Genomic DNA, 21,628 nt, shown 5'->3' with positions numbered 1-21,628 from the left:
TCATTATTTTAAGACACTAAAATGAGTGATAAAACGAAGTATACCTTTTAAATAACGAGAGACTGTTTGTATGTCTTAGAGATGACAATGAGAACTGATTGTGGACTTTTACAGAAAGTTTAAGTGGAACTAAAGATTAAGTGAAGAGCATCAGATCGCGGAAAAAGATGAACACTCTAGTCAACTTTTCGCTTCGCTTCAAAATCCGAAGAAAATATAAAAGGTGGCCAAATTGTTGGACAAGATCTGAATGGTAGCTGAAGCCACAAACATTGAGAGAAACATTGTGAAAAATTTTTGCGAGGTGCACACATGAAAAAAGTTTTTGCCAATATAGTTTTAAATGTTCACGTCAAAGGGAGTAAATAATAAGACAGTCTAAAAAAAGAAAAATAATAATAATAATCTTCTGCGAAACTTAGATTTTCCAATGTTACAGCATGGATAAAATTAAAAAAAAAAAAAAAAAAAAGTGCTTAAAAGAAAACTGTTCGGAATCAGTTGATGGAGTGAAGAAGAAGACAGTACTTGTGTAAAGTATCTGATACAAACTGATTTGCTCCATGCCTTCTATCAGTAGAAAAGAAAACTGCTTCGATGTATGAGTGCAAATGGATTTATAATGAGCAAACACTGTGATGCGACATATAAAGCTGTTAAGTGTGTCAGTCTTGTTATTTAATAGACATGCTTCATATATAGTTTTTTTTTCTTTTTCTTTTTTTTTTCTCGCCAAATTACGAGAGCTCCCTTGTGGCTAAACGGTTAGCATTTACATCTTTGGTGCGAGAAACCTTCGTTAGGTTTATATTGGGAGTTTTTATGTAGTTAAAAATCCGAAAATAGTTGAAAGGTAATTCCTTCTTAGTTTTGCGTAAGGAAATTGTTGCCCGGATCTAAGACCAAAGTTGGTGGGCAAGTAGCCGATCATCTAAGGCATATACATCGCTGTATTAGGTGACCGAGCTTGACCAGGGACAAGCTCGGCTCGGCAATAGATTCTGTGTTTCACAGCTTTGCACGCTAGAAACTTGTAAGTTTGGTTCATCTCGGCTACTTCTTTTAAATCGTTTTAATCAGTAAATAACGAAAGTAATATGCAGTGTACAAATTTACTTTTTTGCAAACGAAAAAAAAAAAAAGTGCATTGCGGTACTTTGCGAGTACTTACTCAAGATAAACTTACATATCAACATGAACTGTACATCAATATAAAATATTTGATTTCAAGTTATCTGCACTCACTATGAAAGAAAGGCAATAGGACAATATATAAGATATTTTAATAGTAAGATATTTCTAATCAAAAATAACTTCTTTTTTAATGTTCTTTCTTCCGTTGATTAACGTGTCTGTTTATTAACAAGCTGAAATGCCCATTCTTAGCTCGTGAAGAATAGGTTTATGACAACCAGCTTTGATTCCCGGCGAGAGAGCAGAAAAAATTTAATTTCACAATCATTCACTTTCATCAGTTAGTGAATCACAATTTCACAATAATACCTTTCCTTTAGCCTAAAAGACATATGCGTGGGACGTTAAACTCAATTTTTGACTTTTTTTTATTCAACTTTATTATCGGACGATCGGCAGGGCCGAGGATAGGCAACATCGATGTCATTTTTAGAACTTGAAAAAAATATAGAAATCATTCCTTCCTCCGATTTAGAAGCACCATTTTTAAAAACGCTGGAGTATTGGTTTAGTTGTTTTTAATAGTACATAATAAATTTTACTAACGTGAAGGCTTCGTGAGATACTTAATTTTTAGCATATATTTTAAACCCTCTCCCTCTCCCTTAGGATACGCATTTCAGTGCAAATAACCTGATTTTAAAACTCCGGCAGGAGGACAGTGGTAAGTATGTTCAAAATTTCTTTTTAAACAGTTCACCCGTTTTCTCGTGATGATGAGGCAGACAACGTTGATTTGAACGTGGAGGAAAAGTAGAGAAATTGTCCTTTCCTCATTAACACGAAAATTTTGAAAACACTTGACACATGTATCCACTTATTTTTAATGAAAAGATTTATGTATAGAGTTTCATCTCCCTAATTTGAGGGGCTTCTGTTATTCTATTTTTAGCATACACTTTGAACCTCCCCGCCTTCTTCCTTAGGGTACGCATTTTATTCAAAGTGAAATGATAAAAATTCAGTTGGAGGTTCAAAAATTGATTGCAAACAATTCAATCGTATTTTCATTTGATGTAAATGTCGATTTTATTTATATTATACCTCCCCCCCTCTCTCTCCATATATATATATATATATATATATATAAAATATGGAAAGAGAGAGGTGTGCCAAACAACATGTTATATAGCTTGTGGATAGATTCGTTGGACCAAACTGATTAAGTTTTTTTAGTACCATTTGAGCGACTGCGGCGTTGTTTTCGAGATACATGGTTGCCCATTGCTACACACTATTGACTTTCAAAAATGGTAAATACAATTCAAAGCTGGGGCAATAGTGATAATAGTATTTGCAGCAAGGTGTTGTGTATACAATCAATGCAGAGAATACATGAAACGTCAGTGACACGGAGTTGACAAGATTGCGATCCGTGAATAACATTATATTGTAAGTAAACATCACTTTGTCAGATTATTGCATGTTTAGTGTCCTTTGATGCTGCTGTACAAAATATGGAAAGACAATAATTCTGTGTTGCTAACTATCAGGAGTAAAGACGACGTCACGGCTTTGCACTTTATCATAAGTTTCGAAATATGTCATACTGATCGGTTTCAATATTAAATATTGGGTTTCAGAAAGCAGCTCCAAAAGATAACAAATAAAGAATAAATCATTTGAACATATATTCAAGTGTGGCAACACTGTTAAGAAAATGGACTCGTTCGGGGGCTCAAGAAATATTACAATGAAAATAGTTTGTACATCGTTGATATGTATAGAAATTGAGGCAAACAAATATGAAGAACATGAGTTGTACATCGTTAGAAATTAAGGGTACGAACACACGGAACGCGAAGCGAATCGGCGAGAGCAAATTAGAAGCGAATGTTGAGAGCTAGATGAACCAGATATAGCCATTTTGCACTGGGCTCGCTCAGACTCGTTCTTGGGCTCACTTCTCTCAATTGGTTTCGCACTCGGGCTGTTCCCTCAATTAGGCTCGCGCTCACTTGTGTTCGGGCTCACTTCTTTCAGTTGGGCTCACGCTCGCGCTTGCTTATTTCATTGGGGATTGGGCGTGCTCGAGTTCGTACTCAATTATTGAGCCCGAGCCCTGTTGAGTGCGAGTGCCGAGCTCACGAGTTTGGATACTTATGATGGGCTGATTAACGGCGTACTCCCCATAGTCATCGCGTTATATCAATTCAACAAATGTAAATTCTCACTTACGTAACAAGTTTCTGATAAGGGGCCGCGGTGGCTCAGTGGTAGAGCGTTCACCTCTGGTGCTTGGGGTCCCGGGTTCGGTCCCAGCCCCCGCCAAGTGAACTTTGTGGTGGACAAACACCGTGTGCGTGGGTTTTCTCGGGGTTCCGTTTCCTCCAACTTTCTTCATTCCACCATTTCATTCATTTCTCATAATCACCGTCTCCTTTAGCCTATCCGGCATAACCGTGGGACGTAAAACTCAAAGATTTCATTTTTCAAGTTTCTGATATTAATAAAATTTACCTCTGAAGTTATTAGTAGTATTAAACTTCTAAATTCTGTTTTGAGAGCCATCTAGTGACTGAGGCATGAACTACCTGCTAGTTGTTTTCATACTTGGTTTCGATCTCTTAGGTTATTATAAAATGTCTACTTAAGTAATTAAAGAGTCATGAAGTTTATTGACGTAAGTCGAGGACTGTTGGTTTATCAAAACTTTTGTCATTTCTATTAAAAATTTTAAGCAGATTCTAATGCTTATACATTGTTCATGCTATAAACAGAAGCTGGGGACTGTTGTTATACTATAACCATGTAAGCTACACGCCCTTTGTCTACCGTTCCAAAATCATTATAAATAATAAGTTGTCGGATTTTAGTAACGGTTTTCTTTAATACTTTTTTTTTTACACAAAAAAAAAAAATTATCGCAGATGTTTCACTTAATATAGTATGAAATTAGCAATAACGATTGATTTTCTTTCTTTCTTCATTCTTCAGCTGAATAATATTCTAAATATTTCTAATAGAATAACTCGCTTCTTTCAAAATATTTTTGAAAGATATATTGAACGTTGCAGGAAACTTTTTATCCATTTATGAACAGTCCATAATAATATCAGTTTCTTCTCGCCTTTTTTTGTCTTCTGCTGTAGATCCTAGTACTATTTCGAAATATATTTTTTCAATAATAATAATAATAATAATAATAATTCTTCACTACTACTGCATATGGGCAGTCACATGCGTTTATAGGTGATGATGTATCACAAAACATACACTAATACATTAAATCATCAGAAACAACGTTTCTTCACAAGTAGTATACAATAAAACAGAATACAATGAAAATATATACAGTATATAACATCGCCACATGTGGTAGACCATACATTCACGAAGAAAGTTGGAACGATTTCATCGTAAACAGATTAAAGACTGCTTTTCATAATTTCAAATTGAAAAAACTGATAACTCCCACTTCTTCGCAGTTACAAACTTCTGTTATCCATCATCCTATAGTGCTTTCTTTTCCTTTTGTGATTAAATAATTTGAATTAATTATTAAATATTAAATTGTTGTCAAAAGTATATTTTTGAAATTACAAGCCACATTTAACGTGTATTTATTGTCATACGGCAAAATGTTTCCAAGATTTTTTTCTTGTTTCTTGAAGCAAATTTGTGCCAAGGGATGGAAGCTACAAGTAGAATTTTTCTTTTCTCTTGTTTTCCAAAACAGTGAAAAAATTCTAGCAATATCAGGTTAAAAAATAAATAAATAAACAGTGACAGCACAAAAGTGTAAACAGTTGAATTTTCAACCCTGTTGCAAGGGCTTCAGTAGTTCTTTGAAGAGCCTCTTAGAAAGTTCATCGATCTCCTAGTCAGCTACCTGTGAAGCAACACAGTAGTCGCCGCCACCGCGATCTTTTCTTGCGTGGATGTGTTGATGTTTGGGGAGAGGAATTGAATATGATTTCATCAAATTCTGACACTAGGATGTCATCTAACCACTTTCTTTCAGGAGGGGAATCGAATATGATTCAATCAAGTTCTGACTGGGATGTCACTTAACGAATCCTTCTCTGATACATCGCTTTTATAATTATCTGAATCTACTTTTATAAGTGAATTGCTACAATGTATTATGTGCTCAGACATGTTGTCACGAAATTAAGTTCTTCATTGCTACATAGTAACGTGGCCGGGTCACTGTCATTATCATCAATAGCAGTTGATTCGCAGGAAGCATTTGCTGGAAAATATTCGATGGAAGGCTCCTTATGCAACATTACAAAGAGTCGTAAATCAGTGCGAATACTGACATATGATAACATGCACTGTACGCACATATCATTAACACAGAGCCATGTTGTGAAGTAAGCTCGCAACATGTATATAAAAACACGTGTAATTACATCTTCATTATACTTGTAAGTGTATATTATATTCCCATTTGAGTCTTTACTTTGATACTCCGTACAGCGGCGGGCACAACTGATTCTGTTTCTAGAATTATCGATAAACGAAAATCGTAATTGTTTTGAGTAGAGCAAGGTATGAAATCTTAAAGTAATCAGTCATCTTAAAATCAGAGCTTCTCAGTCGTATGTCTGACTAGATTGCTTTCATTGGCCGCACCACTAAATTTTCCAGTTCTTAGTAACGACAACAGTGAACACAAGAATCGAAAATCGAGTTTTATCAACAATGACTTACGATATTTCGTATTAGGTATAATATAAACAAGAACAGAAAAATTAAAAATTAAACATTTTTTTATAAGTTTTGGTATACTGGAACAGTTAAGCGCAAAATCGTGTAACTTTACATATGTAGTGTATCTTTGTTTGTGAATGTTCTTTCCGAAAGCAAGTTTTATATTTGTTTGGATGGATGTTTAGCTTTCCTTTCACCAATGAGGCTCTATGAAACATGCATCACTGTTATCAGTATGTGCGCCACTGTTAGAAGTATATCAGTGTTAGGATTATTTGTGTCACTGTTAGGAATATCCGGGTATGAGTGTCACTGTTAGGAGTATGTGCATCAGTTAGGGGTATGTGTATCACTATTAAAAGTATGTGCGTCACTGTTAGTAGTATTTTTGTTACTGTTAGAAGTATGTGCATTTAAGAGTATTTGTTATGGTCATTTTGCACTGGGCTCGCACACACTCGTGCTCGCGATCCCTTCTGTCAACGCAGCTAGGCTCCCGCTCACTCGTTATCGGACTCATTTCTCTCAATTGGACTCAGGCTCAACTCCCTTAATTGGGTTTGCACTCACTGTTGCTCGGGCTCGACTCCCTTAATTGGGCTCGCGCTCGGGGTCACTTCCCTCAGTTGGACTCCCACTCATTTGCGCTCTCGTTTATTATTTCTGTGGGGCTTGGGCTTACTCGTGCTTAATACTCAATTATTAAGCCCGAGTCCTGTTGAACGCGAGTTCGAGCTCGCGAGCGACGGATGCGCGAGTTTGGACACCTGTGAGACAAACACACACAACGCAAATCGAAGCGGCGCAGTTCTCGAATTTTCAGCATTAGTGTGATTAGCTGAGGTATATTAGACCGTAGGATACAAAGCATACAATAAAATACAAAATAAATAAATACCATTACAATTCTAACCATATGTTCGTGAAACTGACATCGTTGCAGTAGTTTCGGTATCCCCAATGTACGTGCAGTACGCTGTATACTAATTTTGAAAACACTTCATACATCTGCACAATTGACACCTCTGCTTCTATGCAGCTTGTGTTTTGACTGCAGCAACGCGGTCTTGCAAATATTTCATTATTAAGCATCTCCCTATCCATCTTTTCGCGTCTAATTACTTCTAAAAATCGCAACTTTTCCAGCTCGTTTCCTTCTTACGTTTGTTCGCGTAGAAGTCAGTCAGTAATTGTGGCATTCTCAGTGCAACGCCCATTCACCACATGCAGGTGATGCCACATCATTTTTAATTGTCCTGAAGCCAAACCTGCAGGAAAAGCAACAGTGACATCGGTTTGTGTGTATCCTGAGATGAAAACAGTAGAAAAGCCACTACGTTAAACATGAAGTATAATCACCCTCTACTATAACGTAATCTCTGCTGACTCATTAAGGAAGCTGCTCGAAGTAATTTCCACCGACATTAGAACAATTTGTATATTTTCTGTGCAGATTCTGACGAATTCATTAAAAGATTCCTGTCGTTTCATGTATTTGTTCTGCAGATGCCGCAATTCTTACTACAAGAATTTCCAAAGTCTCCACTGAAGTCTTATAAACAAATTCCTTCACGGAAATCCAAAGAAAAAGATCCTGAGGCGACAAGTCTGGTGGGCGCGCACGCCAAGCCACTGGACCACCGCGACCGATCCGTCTCTCTCCAAATATGTGCAGATATTCTGCAGTGAAGTATGTAACGGCACGATCATGCTAAAACCACACTTGCCTACGTACTACCAATGGAACATCTTCTAGGAGTTCAGGAAGCACTTCGTTCAGAAATGCCAGATAATATTGTCCGTTTACACATGGAAGTTAAATATATGGACTTATCAGCTAGTGAAACCGATCACTACATGTTTCGAAACTCAATACAAAGGGCAAAGCCGTGATGTCGTCTTTATCCTTGATGGTTAGCAATACAGAATTATTGTCTTCCCATATTTTCTTCAGCAGTACCAAAGGACACTAAACATGCAATAACCTGACAGAGTGATGTTTTTTTCTGCAATGTAATGTTATTCACGGTTTGCAGCACTGTCACCTCCGTGTCACTGACGTTTTATGTATTCGTTGCACTGATTGTATACACTGCACCTTGCTGCAATATACTATTATCACTATTGTACACCAGTTTTGAATTGTATTTACCATTTTCGAAAGTCAATAGTGTGTTGTAATGGGCAACCCTGTATTTACCATTTTCGAAAGTCAATAGTGTGTCGTAATAGGGAACCCTGTATCTCGAAAGCGACACCGCAGTCGAGCAAATGCTATTGAGAAAACTTAATCAGTTTGATCCAACGAATCTACCCACAAACAGTGTAACATGTCTGGGACACGTTGTATATTTGTATATCTATCTATCTATCTATCTATCTATCTATCTATCTATCTATATACATACATACATACATGTTTCAAAACAACAACGACAACATTTAGGAGGTGATTTCTGCCACCAAAGATAAGACGAAAAGCATAGACCAACTTGGGTGCACAAAAGCCTCCTTTCGGAGTTATAGGCTGCCGAAAACGAGAAAATGAACTTTAAAGCTCCATAGCTCCAAAACTGGGAGACCTACCTTATTCGGGTCAAGACTTCACGTAGGAGCTAATATGTGCGCTATCCAGAAATGCATATTTCTGAACCCTAAGATACCCACGGAGCAAGTTTTGTAGAGGCTGTTTGGCTACGGGCATATCATTTGAAGTACTCACCAAACCGCAGGATTCTGAAACATGGATATTTGGATAGGGTACATACTAGTTCCTAAATAAAGTCTTGACCCGACTACGGTAGATCTCATAGTATTGGAGCTATGGAGCTTTAAAATTAATTTTTTCATGTTTTCGGCAGCCTATAACTCCGAAAGGAAGCATTAGTGCACCCAGGTTGGTCTGTACTTTTTGTCTTGTCTTGGTGTCAGGTATTATTTTCCAAACGTTGTCAGTGTTGTTTTGAAACACCCTGTATATGTCAGATCAATATGCGGTTCCATTCGACCGTATAGATTACAGTGATATTTTATATTCTGATCTCTGCCATCAGTGTGTGAAGTAAGGTGAAAGCTCACATTGATACGTAAACCAGTTTCAAAATTAGAGGCACCCAAAGTTCTAAATTTTTACCAAAAATTGCTGTGTTTGGCATTTGCGGCTGGTCTAAAGGACTTAGATTAATTAAGGGCTCATTTTAAAACTTACGAAAAGAGCTTTTAAATTATATATAACACTGTAGATTTATTTTTTTAAAAAATTCCGAAAAATTAAAATTTTGAATTTGGTTTTCTCAAAAAGTCATGCTTTGAAAATTTTCGAAAAATTATCAAACAATATTCGGACTGTTATAAGTGTACTCTTAAAATTGTATTTTGGGATCAGTATGGGATCATTTGTTAACAAGAGCTTCCACTTCCAAAAATCACGTTAATTTTGGTTTATCATAAAATAAAAAATAACACGAAAGAATTAAGGGAGTTACTCTGGATACTGCTTACAACTAAGTTTAAAATGAACTTGAAATTCTTTTTCGGCTGACTTTGCAAGGTAATGTATATAGTCGATCTGTTGGAATCTCAGAGTTCACCTTAGTACATCACTGCACGACTCCAGAGAACATCTAGCTTCCTAGGATATGCAAAAGGAGGAGATAGGCCAGCTGAACAGAGAAACCTAGAGAGTTACTTAATCTTTCCCCAAAATATACGCAATAACCACCTGTTGTTACAGATTGTAGATCCACTTGTGTGCGCCATTGTCAGCTTGTCGAATTTGGTGTGTCTGTTCCAATGAACTCTGGCAATACAAAAATTACACGTGAAATTTCTGTTTCCCATGAATAGTTTGTGCTTTGTTGAAGCGATCTTGTAGAATGTTATTGACACGATGAACTTTTCTTGACTGATAAATTTTAAATTAACTCCAGTAAAATTTGCCGTTGCCCAGTCAAAAAGCTGTCAGTGTGAAGAATTGTATTGTAATATGGATTCTGCAGACTTGTTCGAGCTGCCAACCCCTCTACTGTTTCATCAACCCTATTACAATGCCCAATTCCATGAGGTGTAGCAGCAAAATACCATTCAACCTCTATGCCAAGGTCAGCGTAATATAAACATAATGTTGAAAAGTTCTTTCTATTTAGTACTGAGCACTAGATCCATCAAAATAGTAGCACATTTTCTTCTCAGTTTAAACTGATTTCCCAAGAACACAATAAGTTTCTGCTGGAAGCAGTACACAGCCGTAGTATTGTGTTCAAGATATTACGTGTTCTGTTTGTTTCTCGTGTAGAGTACACTACGAACAGTGACAATGCCAGCTTTAATTTTATGAAGAGGAGGGGAGGGGACAAAGAAAATATTTCGAGACAGCTAATCTTCTGTATACCGAAGAAGGTAGTTTTATATTACTTGACTTGCATTGCTATAACACATGTATGGGGGCAGACGTAGTCTCCAGGGGGTACCTCCCCCCACTCCTTCTGGCATCATCACTGACTATAATGGATGAACAGTAGCTTGCTCACAAGTCCAATTGCCTCATCTTGTGCCACAAAATTATTATTTTCATCCATTTTATAAGAACCTAAATTAAAGCGATTTTCAGCTCCAGTTTGGAAGTGGAAACTCTTTTAACTAATAACCCCATGCTCATCTCCAAATAAAACTCAGGGATGCATTTGTTACAATCCGAATATTTTTTATATATTTTTTTGAAAATTTTTCAAAATATGGCTTTTTGAGAAAATCAATTTTTAAATCTTATATTTTTCGAAACAAAATATTTTTTAAAATTCTGTAGTGTTATATACTGTCTGAAAGTTCTTTTTTATAAGCTTTAAAATGACACCGTAACCACAGTCCTAGCTTGAAAATAACATGAACGTGTCATTTTATTACGAAATACTATTGTTAAAATTAATATAAATATGTACTTTTTGTAGGGTGCTGGTCATAATGATGTGGAACTGTACAACCAATATCTCGAACGATTGAAGCAGTTCGTTTCGGTGGAATTAGTCAACTGACAACTACTGCCATCTGGTGAAGCAGAGGAGGAGGAGCATGTAACATCAACAGTCAGTTCCTGCACCACCAGCTCAGTGACTGAAAAATTACTTTAGTTATCGGAGAACTGTCTGTCTATAAATAAAATACCATGGAAGCCTTGTGTGTATACTCTTTTCAAACATTGATACTTTCTACGATTTACTAGAGGAATCAACGGAATATATTTCTGTGTGAATGTGTGTGAGTGGTACTTTTATTCGGTGAATAAAAAGGAGAATGCACGATTTATTTCTTATTCTTACGTAAATTGAAGAGAAAAAAAATTGTTGGGTTGGTTCCATCAAGAGACTTACTTGATTATAATCTTGTCTCTTACTAGTGTTTCGATCAAGTATTTTTTTTTTTTCCTATACACAAAAATGGTAGCCTAATACTTTTATTTCTTCAGTAACACTAGGTTTCTGTTTTTTTCATATTTATAATGATAGCTTTCCAGTATGGAAGTTGAACAGCGGTTTACTTCTTAAGTATTTAACAACCCTCAATTTGATCCAATATAGTATAATATTCCTTTTTTGTTTTATAGATATTAAAATATAATAAATCATAATTATTGTTACAAGTTGAGCTTTCGTAATAGCAAGTATCCTCAAGTTTATTGTTTTCATCTTTATTTTAAGATTGCTTTATCAGTTTTTGTTAAATTAGTAGTACTATCAAAATGAATTGATTTTTTTTTTTTTTAATTATGAGATTGTAAATGTTATGTGAATTATTTACATGAATATGGGCATTTGAAGAATTTATGATAAACGTTAAGTTGACATGTAAACATTTCACATTCGGATAATTAAGAAAATATATTGCTCATGCTTTCCACTCCGAATTAGTGGTATTTAAAAACAAAATCTCCACCCCTCTAAATATATGATCCTGGGAAATTCGGTAACACTATGAAAGGGTGTTTCGTGTCAACCATATATGGGGTAACCATTGTTTATTTCTCCCCTATTCTTTACACTGCCAATAATGAAATATGAACGTGACTAAAGGTGAAGGGAAAAAATGTTTCGATGATTTGATAGACAAGATGGAATTCATTAAAAGTAAACAGGACACAAAAATATGAAAGAATAATGTGAAGTTGGGCTCAGGCAATGCATCTTTCTATGCATAGTAATCTACTCGATGTTCATGCTTTATATTCGAGGCACTTGAACATCGAATTAATGAATTCGTAATTATTTTATTCATAAAATATTTGTTATTTTTTGTTTATAACATGTTCTTTCAACTTTCAAAAGTACGTAAAGTGGTGGGGACTTGGTCACAGTGCAACTGTAAAAGTGCCTTACTAATTAACTTTCTTGTACTGGGATGTTCTGAAGATAGGCTTTTTTTTTTTTTATTTTATTTTTTATTTTTAGTTCTAGTTTTGTAATTTGAAATATTTAGTCAGTGTTTTCGAAATTTAAATCTAATATTTGTTTGTTAAACCTATGCCCTGGGATTTATTGTAGCTTGTATTTACTGAAACTTTTTTTTTTTTTTTTTTTTTTTTAATTGAACATAACTTACTATTTTGATTTCACAGAATAATACTAGTTCTACCTGTATCTAAAGTACTGTTTGATCTATGTTAAAATGTGCTACCTGTATTTTGGATATGCTCTTTTCTGTCTTGTGAATTAACACATACACAAAAAGAAAAAAGAAAGTATTAATTATTAAATAGGTGACAATATACAATAATAGCACCACATCTTTGGCGGTCCTGTTCCAGATAAGCATGAGGAAATGAAAAATTAATTTCATTAAGAATAAATATTGTTGCTGTTATGTGAACACTGCTTTGGAAAATTTTAACTGTTAAAGACTTGCTAATGCTAGTTAATCCATCGAAACGGGTGCAGTTTGTTGGCGGTGGTTAAATTCGTATCGAAGTCTTGGAAAAGCATGAATAAGCAAGCAGAGTATGTATACAAGGATTATAGAAGTTTGCACTGCTGTTCCCGATGTTAAACGTACTTTATTTCCAAAATAGTGTTCGAAATAATTCGTTTCAAAGGTGCTAGTTTTGTAGATTTTAAATGTCGTAATGAATGCCTTAAATGGAGGTAATCATTAGTAATTCTAGGATGAAATCACTAAACGCACATGTGAAAAATAAAGGTCGTCAGGGTTCATGTTTTGTTTCTCTTAAATGGCTATAATTTGTACAGTTACTGGAACTTTTATATTTCCATGTAAGGACTAGCAAGTACTTTTTCTTAAGAGGCAAGTTTTTCATCACGTGCACATTTTAAGGTCTTCTAAATGGGAAGAATTGGAAAGAATGTAACTTTAAGTTTCAGGTGACAGCCTTACCTTCTTTTCCTGGAGCAACAGTAAAGTTTAGGAAGGATAAGGGTATTTCCGTTGACTGGTATTGAAGTAAATGGAGGAAGTTTTTAAAAACAAATTTAAGTTGGAGGAATAATTTGTTAACTTTGTAAAGCAAGTATAGCCTCAACATAGTTTTACGCGGCTTTCATGTTGACGGTTTAACAAGCATGGCTTCTTTCGGCTGTGCGTTGTATTTTGTACATTTGTCGTCCAATCAGACCAATTTTCACATTAAATTCCTCAGGCATACGGACAGTTTATTTATTTATAATAAACTAATCAGTGTATTACGCCTATTTGGAAACTGTGATACCAGAAAGTTTCGTCCCAAGTCTTAGTAGTTTTGGCATCTGCTATTACGTTTTCCATACTTTGTCCTGTATGTAATGTTACATAACTTTGAGCTTCTAGTTTTAAAAAATAATTAGTCTTCCTATACTTAGACATATTGACTGTGTCGATTTTAGTTCCTGCGATGTGTAGCAATGTATGTATTTGTTTATCCTTTTATTTTCCCTTTATTTTCACCTCCCGTCTCGCTCTTCTATCTATCCGTCTAACTATCTAAAGAACAATTTATTACAGAATATATGAAGTACAGTTAATGTGTAATATGAGACCTACAGATAATTGCTATTAATATTAGTGCTGATCCAGGCACGTAGGAAAGGAATAGATGGCTTCAGTGTAGTATCTCCTGGGTTGCTGATGGGTTCATTGTTCAACGGTGTTCAGCACTTGCTTTCACAGTTTTGAACGGTTGACCTTTCTATGGCTTTTTAAAGAGGCGAAGCTACAGAAGGATGTAGATGCTGTACAGAGGATGTTTGAAGACTACACTGTCGAAATTTTTAGCAAGTCGAGTGTCTCGTACCGCTGATCTGGGGGAATCCATCATGCACCCGACCACACTAAACAACGTGTCTTGACAGGAAACAGACAAGTACAAACTAGAAATCACACCGCGCAGTTTGTTGGCAAACATATTTCCTCACGTCGATTAGATACAAGAGTTACAGTCAGTCTCCTTTTTACTTGGCAATTCCTATATTAAATCATTTTAATAAGGAAGAAATACGAGAAGCATGTTCCTTCAGTTTAATTCAAATAGTTCATCACTATTTAAAAGTTGAAAGAAGGATTTGTTTGTGAACTTGTGTTGAAAAGTTATGTTTAAGACTTTATATCGTTGAAGTGTAGGATTTGTTGAAATAATATGCAAGAAGATACATTAGATACCAAAAAATTGCATCACTATCGCAACACAGTTTTAGGATAAACCACACATTTGAATTGCACACAAAAATTTTGATCCGCAGTATTTCAGCATTTGTAACAATGTGTGCATTACTTTCAGTGAAGCCAGTGTCAAACATTCACAATTCGGAACTAGTATTCAAATATTGTGTAAATGTTAGTTTCTAAAAGTAAGATGCTTTATTAATTTCGTAATTTATGGAAGATAACGATGATGGACATCGTTATTTACTGATTTGTACTAGTTTTTCTAACAAATTCCATTAGTATTGGAACTTCGTGGCACTAGCTCAGATACTTGATATTTCATTATTCTAAACATAAGTTGCGTTGAGTAAAGTGTATTAAGAACAGAGTATTTGCTGATTAAAAAAGGCTTTTTTTTTTCGAATCAAGGTAACAAGTTTCAGTAATTACTATATAACATGCATTCTGTTGTTTTCACAGACATTGTTTCTTTCAGTTGTGTAAAGTTTCGCTTGTCAGTCAGATAATTTTTCCTCTGATTCCAAGAGCCTCTCGTTTTAAACAAACTACTTAGTATGTCACGTATAATTAAAAGTGGTTTGATGAGTAACTTTGTCCAAATTTTTTCTGCGTTCTTTCAATTAACCGGCATCCTAATCCATTCAATATATATTTATTATTTTCTGTGTAATTTTATATTCTGTATATGAGCCCTGGAAATGTATTAAAATGCCCTTGTCCTTTAAATAGCTCGAAAAAACTAGCAGACAAAGTTGGTGAAGAATTAAATGAAATATACTTTTCTTGACGAAACTGGAAGTATATCTTAGCTATTTTATATTTGAAAAATGTAAGTAACGACTGTTTCCAATACTTAATTTAATGTAATTTATAGGTGAAAAACATTTCATTGTAGAATGTAAATATGGAATTGAACTGAGCATCGAACCTGTTTCCAGCTTACCGTGTCGATGCGTTAACATGTATGCTAACCGGATCATTCTCATATTAATCATATATTTTCACTCTTGAGGGCAATGCTCTACGTATTGGATTATGGGTGTTCGGTTTCGGTAAGAATCAGGTGGCGTAGAGGATGACGCAGGGGCACGGTGAGTTGGAGACATTGTTCGATTCCTGACCTAGTCGCACGTTTCCACTGTTTTAAATTTAACATATCTAGCTATTGTTTGATGGACTAAATTGCGTGGTCAAGGAGAGTAATTAGACCTTAAGTAAGGTAATCTTGACCATCTATAATATAAAGTAATTGCAATTCTTACCCTTGTCTGCTATAGGAAAAACATGAAAATAATGTATTGCATCTTTGAGCGTATTGGAGAGAATCAATAGACAATCTTACATTATCATATTCACTTACATACTTTCGACATTTCAACCTTTGTGCTTAGTTCATGAATTCATAAATAAACTTAAAACAGATAAGAGTGAAGGTAAAGAAAAAATAAATAAAAAGTAGATTTTCATCCTTTTCAGTAACGATGGGTTCTGCCAGAAACCTCGGTTCCTGGAACACACGAACGTACAACCATTTACAAGAATGAAAATCCGCTACATTGCTTTTTTTAAAATTTTATTTTGCAGTGTTGTCATTATTCTTGTTTATCCTGAGAAACGTATTTGTGAAGAAAAAAAAAATCAGCAGTTGAAATACATAGAAATACATTGGAGGATTGTGTAATTTTTGTCAGTAGAACAGAAGAGCCTGTGGATATATTTATAATTAACTATTGAAAAGCATACTTCTTCAAACACTAAAATATATACATTGGTCAACAGTATAAATAATTTCCAAACTTATTAACTCGTAGGACGATTGTAAGTTAGAAATTCGCAACTTTTTATATTTTTCACAATATGCTTTAGATTCCTATTAGTCTGGTGTTTCGTATTTTTATAATGAACTGGTAGCTTCGTATTAAATATGAAAATTTCACATATGCTTCCTAGCTAAAGCGGAATCGTTGTTTAAAAAAAATGTGATGAATTTATAAGGTACTTTATGATATCCAAACAATTTCAGTTATTATTATTTTCGTGCATCTTCAAATCAGGCTATCTAGAGTTAAAATACGTATATAAGGTAAATATATTAAGATAATCCAGCCACCTCTCAAGCTGATTTCTTAACTTCTTAAATTGTGGTAGAGAACTTTAGGTCGTAAAACCAGTTAAGTTTAAGCTGCACCTTGCAAATTTCCATTTTGAATGAAATACATAGGGTCATCCGAAATGTAAATGCTCAGTGCAAAAATAGAATGTTCCAGGACCGAAATAATTAGCAAATTATCGAAAGTTTGTACTGTTCGCAAAATGAGATTTAGGTATCCATATACCATGCTCTATTGATATTAAGACCAAGATTTAAGTTAGCATTTCACATGAATGGAACATCATGTTGACAGATGAGTAGTATTGTTAATTGAGTATTGGAAGAATTCTTGCAAGGAAAAAATGTTACAAAGTATTGTGTGTCTTAGTAGAAATAATGAGCAAAATATGTTGCATGTCCATAAAGTACTCAACAACCAGTGCAGTTTGTTCCAACGTAGTTCTGCATACCCTAAAATTTAAGTGTGACCCTTTTTCACTAGAGATGTTCACTTAACATTTTCATTATTGCTATTTTTTCTTTCTTGTACATAGGGAGGAATTCTCACGGTTATTGAATTGGCTGGGCTTTAAAGAAATTCTTTATCCAACAGATTTGACGATTTGTTTTAATTCATGTATTATATGTATGCATGTTATAATTTGGTGCATTTCTTGCATACAGGTAGTACACTTGTAACGTTCTGTTCCCATTTTTTATTACCTGAAGGATCTCTTGTCTGTGAGTAATGAATTTGTGACAGAAGTTGGAGGAGCTTATTATGCATATTGCCCAAGATAATAAATAAGTAAACGTTACAAAGCTCATTTGTTCCTAATTATGCAGAATAATATACAAAAACATTTTCATTATTGCGCTTTTTTGTTATTGGCCAAATGTTAGTGATAAGTAAACTTGTTAAATGAACCGCGTATTTGCTGTTTGTATTTACTTGTATATTCCAGAATATGTGCAATCAATCCCAATTACAATGATTTTGAATTCTGAAATTGATAATATAGCTATAGTTATGGATTAATTTCTGATCACACTGGGTGGGAGATCCGGATTCGATTCCTGGCGAGGGCTCATATGGCTGGAATCCCACGTTAGGTCTACGTCTCATATAGCCGTGTTGCTAAAAGGGACACTGAACTCAAGTCAAATCAAACCAAAATTTCCGATTATTAAAAAAAGAAATTTAATTTCCATATACAATGTGCTACAGTGATCAATTTACTGTTTCTAGTAACTGAAAGCATACTTTTTTGTGAATAAGGATTAAGTATATGTGGTAATATTGGGATATCAAGTTGAGTTGGTGATAAGATTTTCGTTGGAATTTGTGAATTAAAATATGTTATATGTAACATTGAGGTAATTCATGGCTCATAAATTCTGGGAGACAAATACATATGTAATACACACATGTAAACTGATAAACGAATTTAAAATTGTAGTGATTTATTTTATCGTTTAAATAAAACTGAGATTTTCATCGAAAAGGTTCAAAAAATTTGGAAGGAATATTAATAACACTTTAAATATGTATGCATTCCTTAAACGCTAGGGACAGAGTATTTTGAATCGTAAAATAGACGGCAGTGGGTGGGTGATTACTTTCAACAACAAATCAGTTTTGCTTTGATCAGTAATTGATTGCATATGTTTGAAGTAGTAAATCACAGGTAAATGCTTTCAGCAAGATTTACTTTCCTATTGTCTATTATGTATGTTTTATTTATAGAGAGATTATTATTTATTATAATGTCAGAGAGATTTTTTTTATATATATATACTGTATATGAAATATTCCTGCCTAAAATCGATTCAGTCATTTATGTTAGAGCAGGTATCCGTTCATTGTGTACAGTGTAAGGTAATGAGTAATTATTTAATTAAGTCACTTTTATTATAATTATTATATTATTTGCGTAGAATATCTTTTATTCCAGAGTATATATAGTTTTGTGCATTACAAAAAGCTCAAATTTCACGTAAAAATGGTGTGTTTTAGACGTGTTTTGTCTTTTTATTTGAACGGTACTTAAAAAGTAGATTCTATAAATCTATATTATATCTATCTATCTACATTTATATATATTGGATAAAAAAAAGACATGTATTTGAAAAATTACCATATTAACGAGAGGTATAATTTAAGTGCAAGGAATATGTACATAGTTATATATATATATAATGCTTAATAATGATCATTTTTCTATTGTCTTGCTCTGTAATTATATTTCTTGATTGTTTATATAAATATTTCCCCTCATTTTCAGAGGGATACAGTTGTGACATGTGAAGAAGTTGATTGTTTAGCAAGATTTGCAAAGTGAAATTCTGTGAACTCAGTTCAATAATGTTACTTGATAACGAGGTGCGACACACATGTGTACTTTTCGAAACTACGTATATGATCGTTTATATCATCTGAGAAGTTTAAAAAAAGAAAGAAAAAAAAGCAATGGTAGGGAACAAAAGTCCTTTTCCAGCTTGTTCTTCCCTCAGGTGTATTACGGAATAATATCTGTTCAGTTTAACAATTGTGTATTTCATATTTTCATAACGAAAATTTCAATTTCACGAATTTTTTTCTTACCAAAACAAGTTTTATGTCTGGTTGAAATAAACACGACAGACGGTATTTATCAAAAATAATAATACAAAAAAATAAATAAATAAAGTTATAGTGTATTCAATAGTGAGATAAAATAAATTATTTAAAGCGCGTGTATGCTTTACATAATAATTCCATTTCAAAATACCTTAAAGACCATTTAAAAAGAAAATGTTAATTTATTTTTAAGAAGTAGAATGTGCGATCTGTCAAGTTAATTCAGAATTACTTAATAAACTAAGTAATTATTTTGTTGCATGTATGATGCGTAATTTGAGTTCAAGCAATACACAAGTTATTTGATGATGTCTGATATATGTGTTTTCCAGATGTGGCGCTTGTTGCGAAATCTGAGAAGAAAATCAATAATATGCTAGAAATCTTGAGGAAGGGCTGTGAAGAATATGGGATGAAAATAAATGCTAAAAAGACAAAAGTCATGGTAACAGATACAGAACTAAGAGAGGAGAAAATAGAACAAGTGACTAGTTCTCAATACTTTGGTAGTATTATTAGTGATGATTTATAGTGCGAACATAAGTAAGAGCAGAATGGTGAAAGAAGCATTTACGAAGAAGAAAAGTCTATTTTGTGGGACCTTGAATGAAGAGTTGAGAAAGAATCGGAATGCTTCGTGTGGAGTATTGTACTGTATGAGGCAGAAATAGGGACATTACGTAAAAATGATGAAAAGTGACTGGAAGCTTTCAAAATGTGAATGTGCAGCAAAATGGAGAGAATTGCTTCGGTTGAGTGGAAAATGGATGGATGGGTGTTAGAAATAATTGGGGAGAAAAGAAGAATTATAAATATTGAAAAGAGGAAGAGAAACTGGTTGGAATATTGGCTTAGAAGGAAGCTGCATCATGAGGACGTGCTAGAGGATACGGTGGCAGAAAAGAGATGGGCGAAAGAGGCTACAATTGATGTATGGTATCACATGTGAACACGAAGAGATTAGCTGAAGAGATTGGCGGACATAATTAAACAGTGGCCCATACTATGTTCGTAGTATGTTAGTGTGAACCCACAAGTACATGTTGTCAGTTATGTCCACCAGTGCGGTAGACTTCATGCGAAATCTTGAATGTTCGATTTGGTTGGCAACACTCCCACACTGGGGTGCATGGGAGACTGGGACATTCACACTGTTTTCCATTGTCCAATGCTGCTCTGTAACATTTGTTATGAATTCATTCAATGGCACGCACGCCATTTGCAACATTGTGATGCTAACACTTATTGGCAATACAGACAATCTAGAATGATTGGGAGACGGTCACGCTCAACGACTTTAAGCTATAGTGTCGTGTGATGTTTCTGCCAAGCATAGTGAACAAACGTTTCATCGTACGGAACTTCTTTTACAACTACTTATTTTTACACTTGGCAATACTGACAAACCGGGGTCCTTGGGAGAGAGATACGTCCATAATATATTTTCTCTAGTGAAGAATGATGTTTATGTCACGTTTCATGAATATACATCCGGCCTGACACAAACCATCTGTCACGTTGTATTTACAATTCGTTGGCAACACTGACCAAATGGGTACGTCGGAGTGCAAACTTTCCCGAATTACGTTCTAGTAATGAGCCAAAAAGGAACACGATGTGGGCTCAGGCGATTTCGCGTAATGTATCGTAACATTCATTTTTACTTTTGTCAAATATGCCATACATAGGGTCACAAACACTAACAAACTGACCCCTTTAGCAGCGTTTCCCAACCGGTGTGCCGCGAATGGACCGCTGGTGTGCCGCAAGGTAATCGAAACAAAATTATTAATCCTAGAGCAACCAAATTGAAAGACACAGGAAAAAAATGTGTATTTTTGTATTTCACATTACTATGAATTTCTACCATGGAAAAACTTCTGTAATTGTAATATATTATTCTGCATCTATTATTATGTAGAAGACAGTATTTCGGCTCATACACATTTCCACAGTTAGCTGCTATGTGACACTTCGATTGAGAGTCATACTAACACCGAGAAATGGAAGCACTTGTACGGTACGCGTCAAGTGAACGTTCGTAGAACACTCATTCGCACGTGAATGACAGCAACTGGTGTGTTCTGACTTCGACGCATCGCAAGCTGTGTGATTGTAATAATATGCACCGGTTTTGTTAAAGTAGCAAAGTTAAAAGTACAAGACATTTGTTAGTGATCTTCGTTCTTAGTGAAAGGTTGGATACAGTTTTCGAAAAAGAAAGCGTATTTTTAAAAATCTAAGTCCTATATTTCATTGCAATTTTTTCTATTTTAAAATTAGAATAAAAAATAAGCATAATGAATTAGCATAGGGGAAAACCAGTGATCGAGCTTTCATCTCTGTGAGAAGATCAGTAATCACAGAAAAAAAATTACCATGGTATTTTATATTTGCAAATAATAATATCTATGAGTGTG

At 34.5% G+C, this 21,628-nt stretch overlaps 1 protein-coding gene across 1 annotated transcript in view; it reads left to right on the top strand.

The window, feature by feature from the left end:
• LOC145677640 (alpha/beta hydrolase domain-containing protein 17B) overlaps positions 1-19,328 on the top strand; it is a 37,101-nt gene extending 17,773 nt beyond the window's left edge. The window contains exon 3 of the mRNA XM_081748080.1: positions 10,800-19,328. Within this exon, the coding sequence (XP_081604206.1) occupies positions 10,800-10,883 (84 nt within the window). The 3' untranslated portion in view covers positions 10,884-19,328. The remainder of the gene's footprint in view (positions 1-10,799) is intronic.
• The last annotated feature ends 2,300 nt before the right edge of the window (positions 19,329-21,628 follow it).

This window comes from Thermobia domestica, chromosome 2 (assembly GCF_964235325.1).
Source record: "Thermobia domestica chromosome 2, izTheDome1.hap1.1, whole genome shotgun sequence".
Taxonomy (NCBI): Eukaryota; Metazoa; Arthropoda; class Insecta; order Zygentoma; family Lepismatidae; genus Thermobia; species Thermobia domestica.
The sequence above is the reverse complement of the archived record's forward strand: the minus strand, read 5'-3'. Positions and strand labels throughout refer to the sequence as shown.